The sequence below is a fragment of the Manacus candei genome, unplaced genomic scaffold (assembly GCF_025592945.1).
Source record: "Manacus candei isolate 608988 ecotype Guabito, Panama unplaced genomic scaffold, ASM2559294v1 h1tg000069l, whole genome shotgun sequence".
Classification (NCBI taxonomy): Eukaryota; Metazoa; Chordata; class Aves; order Passeriformes; family Pipridae; genus Manacus; species Manacus candei.
Window position 1 is genome coordinate 224,865 of NW_026138117.1, and position 12,557 is coordinate 237,421.

General features: G+C 44.6%; 1 protein-coding gene across 1 annotated transcript; it reads left to right on the forward strand.

Annotated features, from left to right (window-relative positions):
* The first annotated feature begins 3,963 nt into the window (after positions 1-3,963).
* On the forward strand, positions 3,964-7,544 carry SLC25A6 (solute carrier family 25 member 6). Its single transcript, XM_051806992.1, has 4 exons — positions 3,964-4,140; positions 5,093-5,579; positions 6,318-6,458; positions 6,900-7,544. Exons 1-4 carry the CDS (start codon positions 4,030-4,032, stop codon positions 7,055-7,057), a joined length of 897 nt encoding a protein of 298 aa, XP_051662952.1. The 5' UTR covers positions 3,964-4,029; the 3' UTR covers positions 7,058-7,544.
* Positions 7,545-12,557: the final 5,013 nt, after the last annotated feature.

Sequence of the window (12,557 nt, forward strand, 5' to 3'; positions counted from 1 at the left end):
CTGATGTTACTTTTAAAAAGGGGGAGAGATTGATTTAATTTATTTTTTACTTCATAAAATGATGCCAGAAGATTCTGGTAGTGATACTGTTGCTGCACAACACCTGTAGCACACAAATACTGGCACCAGCTTCTTGAGAGAGTCAAGACAATCACACAGAATCACAGAATATGCTGAGTTGGAAGGGACCCACAAGGATCATTGAGTCCAACCCTTACCCTTGCACAGGACCATCCTGAAGAGTCACCATGTGCCTGAGAGTATCGTCCAGACACCTCTTGAACTCCGTCTGTGACTGCTTCCCTGGGGAGCCTGTTCCAGTGCCCAGCCACCCTCTGGGTAAAGAACCTTTTTCTAATATCCATCCTAAACCTCCCCTGACACAACTTCAGGCCATTCCCTTGGGTTCTGTCACTGGTCACTCCAGAGAAGAGATCAGTGCCTGCCCCTCCTCTTCCCCTCACAAGGAAGGAAGGAGGTCTCCCCTCAGTCTTCTCTTCTCCAGGCTGAACAGACCAAGTGGCCTCAGCCACTCCTCATACAGCTTCCCCTCAAGGCCCTTCACCATTTCCATTGCCCTCCTTTGGACACTCTCTAATAGACTAATGTCTTTTTTATATTTTGGCACCCAGAACTGCACACAATATTCAAGGTGAGGCCACACCAGTGCAGAGCAGAGTGGGACAGCTCCCTCCCTCGAAGGGCTGGTGATGTTTTTCCTGATGCCTCCCAGGGCACAGTTGGCCCTCCTGGCTGCCAGGGCACTGCTGACTCCTATTCAACTTGCCACTGACCAGGACCCCCAGGTCCCTTTCCATGGCACTGCTTTCCAGTATGTCTTTCCCCAGTCTGTACGTACATTCACGGTCACCCCCTCCCAGATGCACAATCCAGCACTTCCCCTTGTTGAACTTCACATGGTTGGTGATGAGGTCTGATTTGTTGAAGTCTCTCTGCAGGGCCTCCCTGCCTTTGAGGGAGTCAGCAGCTCTTCCCAGTTTTGTGTCATCTGCAAACTTGCTTAGTATCCCTTCCAGTCCTGCACCCCAGTCATTAATTAAGATGTTGAACAGCACAGGGCCTAAGATGGAGCCCTGTGGAACCCCACCAGTGACAGATTGCCAGCCTGATGTTACCCCATTCATTATTACCCTCTGTGCTTGACCCGTGAACTTCTGCTTTGTGTGAGGTTTCTGGAAAAAGGCAGTTGTATAAAAGCACAAGTTTCATCTGTAATTGTAATGAGATTATATGTGGGGACACAACATTTGATTCAAGAACATCATCTTGCTCCTTTTCAGCCCTACTTGATTTGTGAGCTCTTATAAAAGTGGATAGCAGAATACAAGATTAGATAAAGAAAAGAGAAAAAAAAGGTGCAGAAATGAAAAATCGATGGAGAGAAAAGGATTTTCCCCAGTCAGATGTAGATGTGCTCCAAAGGTAAACAGGACAGGGCAGCTATTGACTGAACAGTTTCCTGTCACAAGGTACATGCATTTTAATTTTGTTTTTCACAAAATTTGAAGAATTGACAATACTCAAGAGTTTCAGAGTATGAAGTTCTTTTTTAATCAATAGAAAATTTTGTGGGGAAAAAAATCCTAGCCTTGCAGACATTGTGTTGTGCTAAAAAGAGTACTAACATTCCTTTTTTAAAAGGAAAAATACCACACTAAGCTGTGGGTGCCTCTCTGAATATATTCACCACAGCCTTTCATAAATTACGTCCAGAATATGGTCCTGTAAATCTGTATGTGCCTAACCCTGTGGGAGCACAGGAGTCACTTCACTCTGTCTGTATTATGATGTAGAATATAGAACAGCACACAATTTACTTTGGATCTTTTGTTGTGCAAAAAAAAGTATAGTGACATACACAGCATACTGCAGTAGGCTATGCCTGGCACATCCTGTTCTCACAACATGTCCTCCGAGAGAGATGCTCTCATTTTGAAATCCTGCAAAGTACATACAATGTGTAAGCAGTGGTTTCTGGCACCTCAGCTACTGCAGCTTTTTGTTTCACCAGTCATCTGTTTAAAAACAAGGTTTGGCTTTATTTACTTTGGTAGGAAACAGCCATTAAAAGTGAAAGCAGTAACAAAAGGTGTGTGTGAACTAATGCCCTCCAGCTAGAACAATTTCAATACTTTTAGAAATAATGGGTATAATTTCAGACATATTTGACCATTAGGTACAATTTATCACTTTCAGCATACAATAAAATTAGCAAAGTTACTGATGAAACTACTGTCTTGGTAGGGGCTGGGGCCCTGCCATGAGTGCTTACACTGGCAGCCTGCAGAGGAGGTTTTCACAGCATCTAGATTTGAGCACCAACACAAGAAGCTGGAACCACACTTTCCCACTGTCCCTCTAGGAAACTGTGGTTAAGTTCTTTGGCATTTCATTGTCTTGGATCAGTTCTGTGAAGAACAGAAAAGCCCCATGGTGTGACATTTGGCACTGCAGTGGTAAGGAGGAGGTGGGAACAGAACTTGGAAGCAAGGATATGCCATTGATCAGCATTACCCAGAGGGTGGTGAGCATGAAGTGAAACCCACTGGTGCCCTGGCAGTGCCCCAAATCTGCTCCCCTCCACCTGACAGCTACTGCTGTCCTCTGTGACCCCATGCAGAAAGCTGTGCCTTCATCCTACACTGGCTTCCAGCAGTCACCACTGAAGAAGCCTCCTGGTTCACTTGGTTGTCTCACTCATTGACTACTGTCTGGGCTCACAGACCCACGCCCCAAACCCTGGCTTTACTGCCTCACACTCAGCTTCACTGACTCTCAGAATCAGTTATGTTAGTAAAGACCTCTGAGATCATCGAGTCCAACCTATGACCAAACACCACCATGTTAACCAGACCAAGGCACTAAGTGCCACATCCAGTCAAACACCTCCAGGCATGGTGACTCCAACACCTCCTTGGGCAGTCCATTCAAATGTCTAATCACGCTTTCTGTGAAGAAATTCTTCCTAATGTTCTATCTAAAGCTCCCCTGGCAACCTTAAGACAGTGTCCTCTTGTCCTATCTACTGTTCCCTGGGAGAATAGGCTGACTCCCACCTGGTTACAACCTCATTTCAGGTAGTAGAGAGCAACTAGGTCATCCTTGAGCCTCCCTTTCTTCAGGCTAAACAACCTCAGCTCCCTCAGCCCTCCTCGTAAGACTTGTGCTCCAGACCCTTCACCAGTCTTGTTGCCCTTCTCTGGACACGCTCCTGCACCTCAATGTCTTTCTTGTAGTGAGGGGCCCAGAACTGAACACAGGATTTGAGATGTGGCCTCACCAGTACTGAGTACAGGGGGACAATCACTTCCCTAGTCCTGCTGGCCACACTATTTCTGACACAAGCCAGGATACTACTGGCCACTTTGTCCACCTGGGCACACTGCTGGCTCATGTTCAGCCGCTGTCGACCAGCAGCCCCAGGTCCTTCTACACTAGGCCGCTTTCCAGCCATTCTCCGAATCCATAGCAATGCATGAGGTGGTTGTGACCTAAGTGCAGGACCCGGTACTTAGTCGAACCTCAGACTGTTGGTCTCGGCTCATCGATCCTGCCTGTCCAGACCTCTCTGCAGGGCCTTCGTGCTGGGCGGTGCGGGGCAACACACCAGATGGGGCAACACAGAGCCGCTGGGCTCTGCAGGCTGGTGCGGGCGCTGCCGACGGCGGCACCAAACGAGCGTGGAGAGCGCTTGGAAAAGTACAGGTAAAAGTGTGAGCAGTGAGGTGACCGCCGCGCTGCCCCGCGGGGGCCGAGCCGGGGCGAAGGCGGCACTTCCCAGGCGGTGGCGAGGCAGTCCCGCCGCGCCTGACGCGGCGCTGCGACACTGGCGCGGCGGGGCCGGGGGGCGCGGGGCGGGCCCCCCGTAGGCCCCGCCCCCAGACCGGGCTGGCCAATGGGGCGGTGCGGGGCGTGGCCGGCGGGCCCGGCATTAAGGCCACGCGCGCGGCGCTCCCGCCCTTTCGGCTTGAGGGACAGCGGCACTGACTCCCGGCTGCGCGCGCGAACATGGCGGACCAGGCCATCTCCTTCCTCAAGGACTTCTTGGCGGGCGGCGTTGCCGCCGCCATCAGCAAGACCGCGGTGGCGCCCATCGAGCGGGTCAAGCTCTTGCTCCAGGTCAGCGGCGCGGGCGAGAGCGGCGAGCGCGGGCAGAGCCCGTCACCGTCCCCCTCAGGCGCCGGGCCCGGCGAGGGCACAGGTTCGGGCGGAGGGTGGGTGAGGGCCGGGGCCGCCGCGGGACAAAGGGCGCGGGAGAGGCGGTGGCGGCTGGCGGGAAGGTCACGTGGACGGTGGCGGGGAAGTCGAAGCCGGTTCCGCCGTGCGGGGCTCGGCGCGGCGGGCGGGCTGGGCCTAGGGGGGCGGCCGCCGCTGGTGTCACTTCCTGCCGCCCTCGCTGCCGGCGCCGAGGGCACGGCGGGGAGGGGAGGGCGGCTGCTCCCGCCGCCATCTTGGCGGCCCTCACGTGACGCGCGCCCGCGCAGCGCATTGGCCCGCGGGCGGGGCGCGGCCGGCGCGCGGGGCCCGGCGTGACCCGGCGGCGCCCAAGGTGATTGGGGTGACCTTCGCGGGGCCGCTGGCCGAACGCGGGCTCCTGCCTGCCCGCCCGCCCGCCCGCACCCCCCCGCCCCCCCCCCGCCCCTCTGTCAGTAAGGGCTCTCGCCTCTAGGTAGGCCTGTTGAGTGCCGCGTCCAGTCTGTCCCTAAACACCTCTATGGACGGTGAGTCCACCACTTCCCTGGGCAGCCCATTCCAATGTCTGATCACCCTTTCTGTGAATAAATTATTCCTAATGTCCAACCTAAATCTCCCCTGGTTAAGCTGGAGGCTATATCCTCTTGTCCTGTTGCTAGTTGCTGGGATAAGAGGCCAATCCCTACCTGTCCCTATTTTGGCAAGTCCTGAGGTCTGAGGAAGTTAGAAAGCAATTTTAAGCCTTTTTCTTAACAATAACACAACCCTAAGCCATTCAGAATTAACAGCTTTTTTTGTATAATAGAAGCAGGCTTAAGTCCAGCTATGGCATAGGCCAGTCAAGGCATGTGGTCAATATACATACTTTTATTTGCAGGTGCAACATGCAAGCAAACAGATTGCTGCTGATAAGCAGTACAAGGGTATCATCGATTGTGTAGTACGTATTCCAAAGGAACAAGGAGTGCTGTCTTTCTGGCGAGGAAACTTGGCTAATGTCATCAGATACTTCCCAACTCAAGCTCTCAACTTTGCCTTCAAGGATAAGTATAAGCAGGTGTTCTTGGGAGGTGTAGACAAGCACACTCAGTTCTGGAGATATTTTGCTGGTAACCTGGCATCTGGTGGTGCAGCTGGAGCCACTTCCCTCTGCTTTGTCTACCCCTTGGATTTTGCAAGAACCCGTTTGGCTGCTGATGTTGGAAAAGCTGGTGCAGACAGAGAATTCTCTGGTCTCGGGGACTGTCTAGTCAAAATTACCAAGTCTGATGGTGTGCGAGGCTTGTACCAAGGGTTCAATGTCTCTGTCCAAGGCATCATCATCTATAGAGCTGCCTACTTCGGGATCTATGATACAGCAAAAGGTAATACTTCAGAGGAGATCCAGTAAACCTCTTTTCACAATTGTATTGCCTGTTCTGGGATGTTAAACACTGTAATAACTACATTAAGATAGAAGGGGATATCAGTGCCAGCATCAGTGACACTGCAGTGTTAAAGGCAAAACTTGGGCATGTGTTGATGGCAGCAGCCTACTTTCAAGTACTGGTTTTGTAAGGAGTTGCTCCTAATGCCAGCAAAGTATGTTGATAATTATACACAGAAAAAGTTCTTTTTTGTTCAATGCATTCCTGTAGTTACATTGGACCAGTTCAAGAGTGTTTAGCAGAATGGGATTGAGCAATGCTTTTGTAAAGCACTTGGTTAAGCTGGACATTTGGGCATGTAGGCCATTGATGCTAGTTTGTGGTAACGTAATCCACAGGGACAGTGACTTAATTTACGTTGACGTTTCTTTTTAAAAAGAGTAATGGATAGTTGAGACTTTCTCATGCCAGTCTGAAAAGAATCCTTGTTCTTAAATGTTAAGCTGTTTTGATAACTGAAGAAAATCCTGAATTTCTTTAGATGTTTTTTATGTTGCTTCAATGTGTTTAAAGTTTATGAAGTTGCAATTTTCAAGTATGGCTCTACAATGTTTTGTGACTAGGGCATCTAGTTTCCTACTAGTTTATCTTGTAAAGTAGCTGTCGTGCAGTGAGTAAACTGGAGGAGGATGTGCAAGATAAAAAGCTAATTACTTCTTTTTTTTTTTATTGCAGGCATGCTCCCAGATCCCAGAAATACTCACATTGTTATCAGTTGGATGATTGCCCAGACGGTGACTGCTGTGGCCGGTGTGGTGTCCTATCCTTTTGATACAGTGCGGCGTAGAATGATGATGCAGTCAGGACGCAAAGGAGGTAGGCTGTAAATCTATGTAGTTTTTCAAGCAGCGTTAACAGGATGGAGTTCTGTTTTACTTATAGCCTTGACACTTACATGAAATGAGGAAGTGCAGTAAGGTTCAACTTGTGTTTGTCCTGAATTATGCTGAGGACTTCTCTTTATTGAAAATGAAATAGGCAAATGGACTGCCTGTTCGTGTTGACAAATTAAATTACGGTAATTAGGGGTTGGAATAGTTGGCAAAATAAAAGCTTAACGTTTTTACTTTGTGACAGCTTTTATTAACTAGGCAAGCAGAGAGGAAGCTTTGCTATTGGTTGTGCTAAGAATTGTATTACAGTCTTAAAGTGTAGTTTGGGACATCACAAAGTAGTTAAGTGAAACAGGAGAATTGTTAAAAACATCTGAGATAAAATTATAGGAGTTAAGAATCACTGTTTGCTCTTTTCCTGCAGCTGATATCATGTACTCTGGAACGATTGACTGCTGGCGGAAGATTGCCAGGGATGAGGGAGGAAAGGCGTTCTTCAAGGGTGCATGGTCCAATGTTCTCAGAGGCATGGGGGGTGCTTTTGTGCTTGTGCTGTACGATGAATTCAAGAAAGTCATTTAAACAACCTAACTAGAATTGGAAATCAAATTGAGCAGATCATGTAGAATAACTACCATTATGGACCATTGACCTTCAAGAAATTCCTGTGAGTATTATTTATCGGAGCCAGATGATACTTGTAGATGGGGCTGGAAACTGACATAGAGGACTGATCCATTTCACTGTAACATGCATGAAGACACTGAATCTGGCAATTCAGTGTGCTGATTTTTCTTTTCAGCAATCAAAAATAAGTGGTGTTGGTTCTGGGTCCAAAGTGGCTAGGTCCAATTTAGGCAGAGAAAAATTGTTTGCCTGCGGATCAGTCCTCAGTTTCAAGTCCTATCTTCTAGGACCATAAAATTGTATTTGAAAGCATTTGCTAACAAATCATGTTCTTTTCCACTTGTACTGAAGCACTATGTACCATTTTGCACAGCTGAACATCTAGCAGTTTTGTTCTTAAATTGGGGCATTTTGCTGTAAAACAATAAACATACTTACTCTGTCTGTGTTGAAATTATTACATAAAACCTTTGGGAAAGCCTCTTTTGTTTGAAAACTTGTTTCAGATAATGGTTCCTCTGATACATTTACACTTCACTCTGTAATAGAATTAAGCTTTTAAAAAAAAAAAACCTGAATGTGAGAATTTTATGGGGAAGGATGGGGAAGCATGGGTTGTACTGATAGAGACCAGTCCCATTCTTTGTGCCTGATGGTCTACAATGGGCTGCTGCAAGTGGCTTTTTGCATGATTCTTAGAAATTGATTTGCAACTTCTCACATGATTTAAAATGGGGGTGGGGGTCAGTTGTGCTAGCAAAACCCAAAGACCCAAGAACTGTCAAAAAGTATTGCTCTAGCCCTTGGTGAAAGAGCTTAAAATAATTTTTTGTTATTAAATCAGTATTGCAAAGCAACATGGCATTCATGCAAAAACCCAGGAACCCAGTAAATGCCTTCAACTTCTGAGCGACCTATGTATTGTATTGCTGCTGTTTGGAAATGTTGATTGTACCGTTCAAGATACTGTTTGGCCTCAGCTGTGGCAGTGGTCAATCAGTACCTCTGTGGAAGGTTGAATTTAATCTGAAATGAGGCTCATTCTAGGAGATGACATTGATGGGGTGTGAGGGAGGGAATGTGTTTCTGTATTGCTGTAAAATCAAGGTAGGTCAGCCTTCAGTATTAAGTGATTGGTGTCTTGGGATCAGAAGAACAAAACCAGACTCAGTAATTTCTCATACTGCTATTTGAGGTGGTGTAATACCTATGTGCCGTTCTCCATATGTATATAATCTTTTATACTTTGTAATCTGCAAAAACACAATAGGAGGACTAGTAAAGGAAAACAAGGTGTTAATCTTTGTGTTTTAAAAACTCTCCCTACACTGGAAAAAGCGTGTCATTGTATGAATCACTGAAGGCTGACTGAGCTGTCTTGAGTTCTTTCTGTGCCTTCTGAGGTTGGTATTCAAGATGAAGTATTTAAATTAACTACTTGGCTTTGGCTGGTTATTACCTTCCTCTCAAAAGGACTTACCTTTTTCCTTTCACTGTTACACAAGTGCTGCTCTCAACATGTGTATGAATGTAAGGACATTACACAGTTCCTCTGTACACAGGCCAGTGCCAAAATTGATGTACCTATTTCATCCCTGTTTGGTAACCGCAGCTCCCTGTGGTGCAGGCAGGTCATTTGATGTTGACCTTGCCAATCAGCTTGCTGTTTCACTTGTAATTATATTGATGGGGGGGAGAGGGGAAGACAGTTTGTCTATGTAAACACATTGCTTAGGTTTATTTTCTGTATCAGTGGCTTGAAATGGTAGAGATAATGGTGGGATGCGTCACTGTGAGTGTATGCTGGCCCAAACTTTGTGAGAGGAACCAAACACAGCAGTTACTTGAGCAGCCCCTGAAAGGGATAGGACTTTCACACCATCTTTTCTCCAGAACTAGGTTTTAACTACAAGAAATAGAAAAAAAAGTGCAAGTGTAGGTGGTTTTAACGTGAACTGCAATTTCCCTATGCTGTGCATTCAGCATGTACTAATTTGTGCTGGTTTGGTTTTTTTAATATATGGCTTCTCTCAGTCATGCAGCAGCAATTTCCAATGTGCCATGAAGTTTAGGAACACAAGAGGCAAACAATAAATGAGACTTTTAAAAAAAGCATTTGTTTTCTGCCTTATTGAGACACTGTGCAATGCATTCATTTTGAAAAATATTAACAGGAAAACAACCAGAGTTTGAAAAAATGTTCTGGCATCTAAAACCTTTATTATTTTTAAAAGGTGTTGGAAACTGAATTTGCACCCTTTGAAGGGATTCTAAAGTGCAGCTATTAAACCTTTATTACAGATTTTATTTCAGTCCTCACAACTGTTAAGACTAGATGTTTTTGAGGCTTTAAATGCTGTCTGTGATTTAAGTACATGCTAATCCTGCAGAAGATTGGAGTGTTGCAGAGGTCTGTATTTGCAGTGGCAGTACTGAGCTCATGAAATGGCTGACTGGCAGACCAGTATTAATAGTTACATTTGACAGGTGTAATTTTATTTGCCATTTTTGTCTTTGGTATTGCTGGTTGGAAGATTAAAGGGCAATTTTAAACACATTTTGAATAGTTTCTGCTAAAAAAAACCCTGAGCATATAAAAACTATACGATCATAAAATTACTGTGGCATTCTTAAGCAGGCCTGTCATCTTCCAGGAAACCTTTATAGTCAGAGGAAAGAAGCTTCATAGCAATGAAGACAGGAAATGAGTTTCTTCTGGATAAGAGGCCTTGTCTCACATTGTGAAGAACATCCTAGCCAGGTTTAAGCATGTCTTCAAAGTAGACACTTGCAGAAAAGTGTGGCTGCTGGCCATTTTGGTTTCAAACAAAGGGCAAAGAATAAATAATAAATTTCACAGATTTTTCTCCCCTTGTTTCGCCTGCTGCATTTAAGTGGATTTTTATGGGACAAACAGTGTTACGGGCAGTTATATTCTTTTATAGGCTGCTTTGAAGTACTTGTCAGCAGGATCCATGCTTTTATTTTGTATTGGGGGCATCAGTGTATTTTCTTCTTGGGGAGTTGGGTCATCTCTTCAACTGTAGTTACTTCCTCGGTATGACTTTTTGATGGTAGATTTACATATTCTGTCTAAAGAGAAAGAAAAGTCTGTAACATGCAGTATGCTAGAGAGTCACTCTGTCGATAATCAGACAACGCTAGATACACCAGTACCAAAGGTGCCTCTTCTTGCTCTTTCATTACTTAAAGAGATACTTGCAAAGCGGGAGAAAGTGGTTTTAAGGACAGTTAGGGATTGTTTTAATGTGTAGAATCAGTACTAGCTGTTTGTCAGCAGAAGGACAAAGAATAGAATTTTATCTAAATGCTGGACAACCTTAACTGAGACAATAGAAGGAATTTATTCAGTGGGTATTGCCTGAGTTTTTGATACGTAAGCATTAGCTAGACTTCTAGAGAAAATACTTTGGTTGCTATTACACATTTTAACATTGGTTAACCTGGAGTTCTAGGAGAGTGGATGATGCTAGGTAAGATCATAGTACTGATACAGCATTCAGAGCTGAAAGTATTGAAGGGAGATAAGTATGATTTAAAAAAAAAAAAAAAAAAAGGAGGGACAGTACTGGGGGGAAAAGTTAAAAAAAAAAAAAAAGAAAGACAAGCTGCTGGTATGTGACAACATCAAACCAGGATGTCTTCGTGGGAAATTTTTTTCTAGGAAATCTGAGGGATTGGTTAAGCACTGCAGGGCTTCAGGGTCATGGTGTTTTGTACTACTTGGCTACTCTGAGGAAAATGCACAAAGAGTGTCTTTCAAATCCTTGGAATGAATTTGATCTGGGAAAAAAGAGGAAAACTTAAGTGTTAAACTTCTGAGTGAGGGTGAAAAAAGTATCTGGGGAGAGTGACTGAAATGTCATCAGGTTTTGGTAGTAAGGTGAGTAAAATAAAATGGATTAGATGAATGCAAGGTATCTGATGCACTGAGTGATTTGGTTGGTAGGATCTTACAATAAATAAGAAAATTGGTAGTTTTTTAACATGAGCATTTTAAGAATACAAATCCAAACTCAGTGCAGAAAATTAGGATTTTGTAAATAGAGATATTTCAGTGATCTAGGGAAAAGTATAGTGAAACATAAGAAAAAAGAAAATGTGAATGGTCATTGACTAAGTCAGGGCAAAACAAAGAAATGCAAGCTTTAAAGAGGCGTGATTAGCAAGTTATAGGTTTCAAAATAACTCATAAATAAATCCATTAGCACTAAATGTCAGGGAGAGAATGTTCTGGTGTTCAGTAGAGGAGAGATCTTGAAAGTACCGTTTTTGTACTTTATTTTCTGCTTTGAAGAATTGCAGCATTCAATCAGTGTTAAAAAGATACCTGAGTTTGGAGGGGAGAAGTATAATAAAATTAGACTTTAAGACTAGATCAAAATGGGCAAAGAGGAGTCCAGAAGCTGTTTAAACATGTCATAATCGTATGAATTACCTTCACAGTGCCTCTTGACAGGTATGAGGCAACCTGAGGGCTTCACTTGAACTCTGGCAACTGCTGCTGTTAAATTGTTGCCTGCATGGAAGAGCCTATGCCAGCATTTAGAAACCACATCGACAAAAGCCTTTGGGCTGTAATGGAGTGATTTGATTAAGTCTGGTAGTATATGCACAGAAATTTGGAAGCCCCTCAAGTTTAGGAAAAGCAAGCAATTAGAGAGTCTGCAATTTTTGAAAGACTGCTTGCTACTGTACTAGCTCTTATTATTAATAAGATGGACTGTGGATGGCTTATGCTCTAGAAGCCTGGTATGAAGTGAGATACCAGGTATTTATGACTTAAGGTGTATGAGGAAACCTATCCATGTCACATTCCTACCTGCTTTCTGTGAAAGTCAAAGGTGGTAGCACCAAAGACAAATTAAATAGGACAGTGTGCTGGTATATAGTTACCAAAACTGGAGAGTTTTAGTAGTCAGAGCTCTGAGGATTCACTGTAACAGTTGAAGGAAAATTTCTGTGCCACTTTTGAAAGCCTCATTGGAAAGCATGGTGTTGCCACTGAATTGTTGTAGGCAGTAAATGACTAGCCTGATTTATTGACTTTGCTTTAGCCAGCTGAGACAAAGCATTCCCTCACAATGCAATCACCATACAACCACTGCTCAAATGGACAATTTGAGAAGCATTGATGGTTTGAAGCCTGGTTGTCATGACGTGTAGAAAGACAGGAAGAGTTACTTGCTGTTAACAGTGTGCAAGTGTGTAAGATACTGTAAACAGGAAAGGAATAAGGATAAAAAGTAATGGATTTTAAGTGCAGTAAAACAGGCTATTAAAAAGCTTTTTAAAAGTGAGGATAGTTAAAAATATAGAATAGGGTACATAGGGATGCTGCAGTATATTGGTCAAATACAGTTTGTACAAAGCACTGAAATTGCTAATCCTATGCTGGTGCAAGAGGAAGACTAGTTAAGCTGTTGAGTCTTCC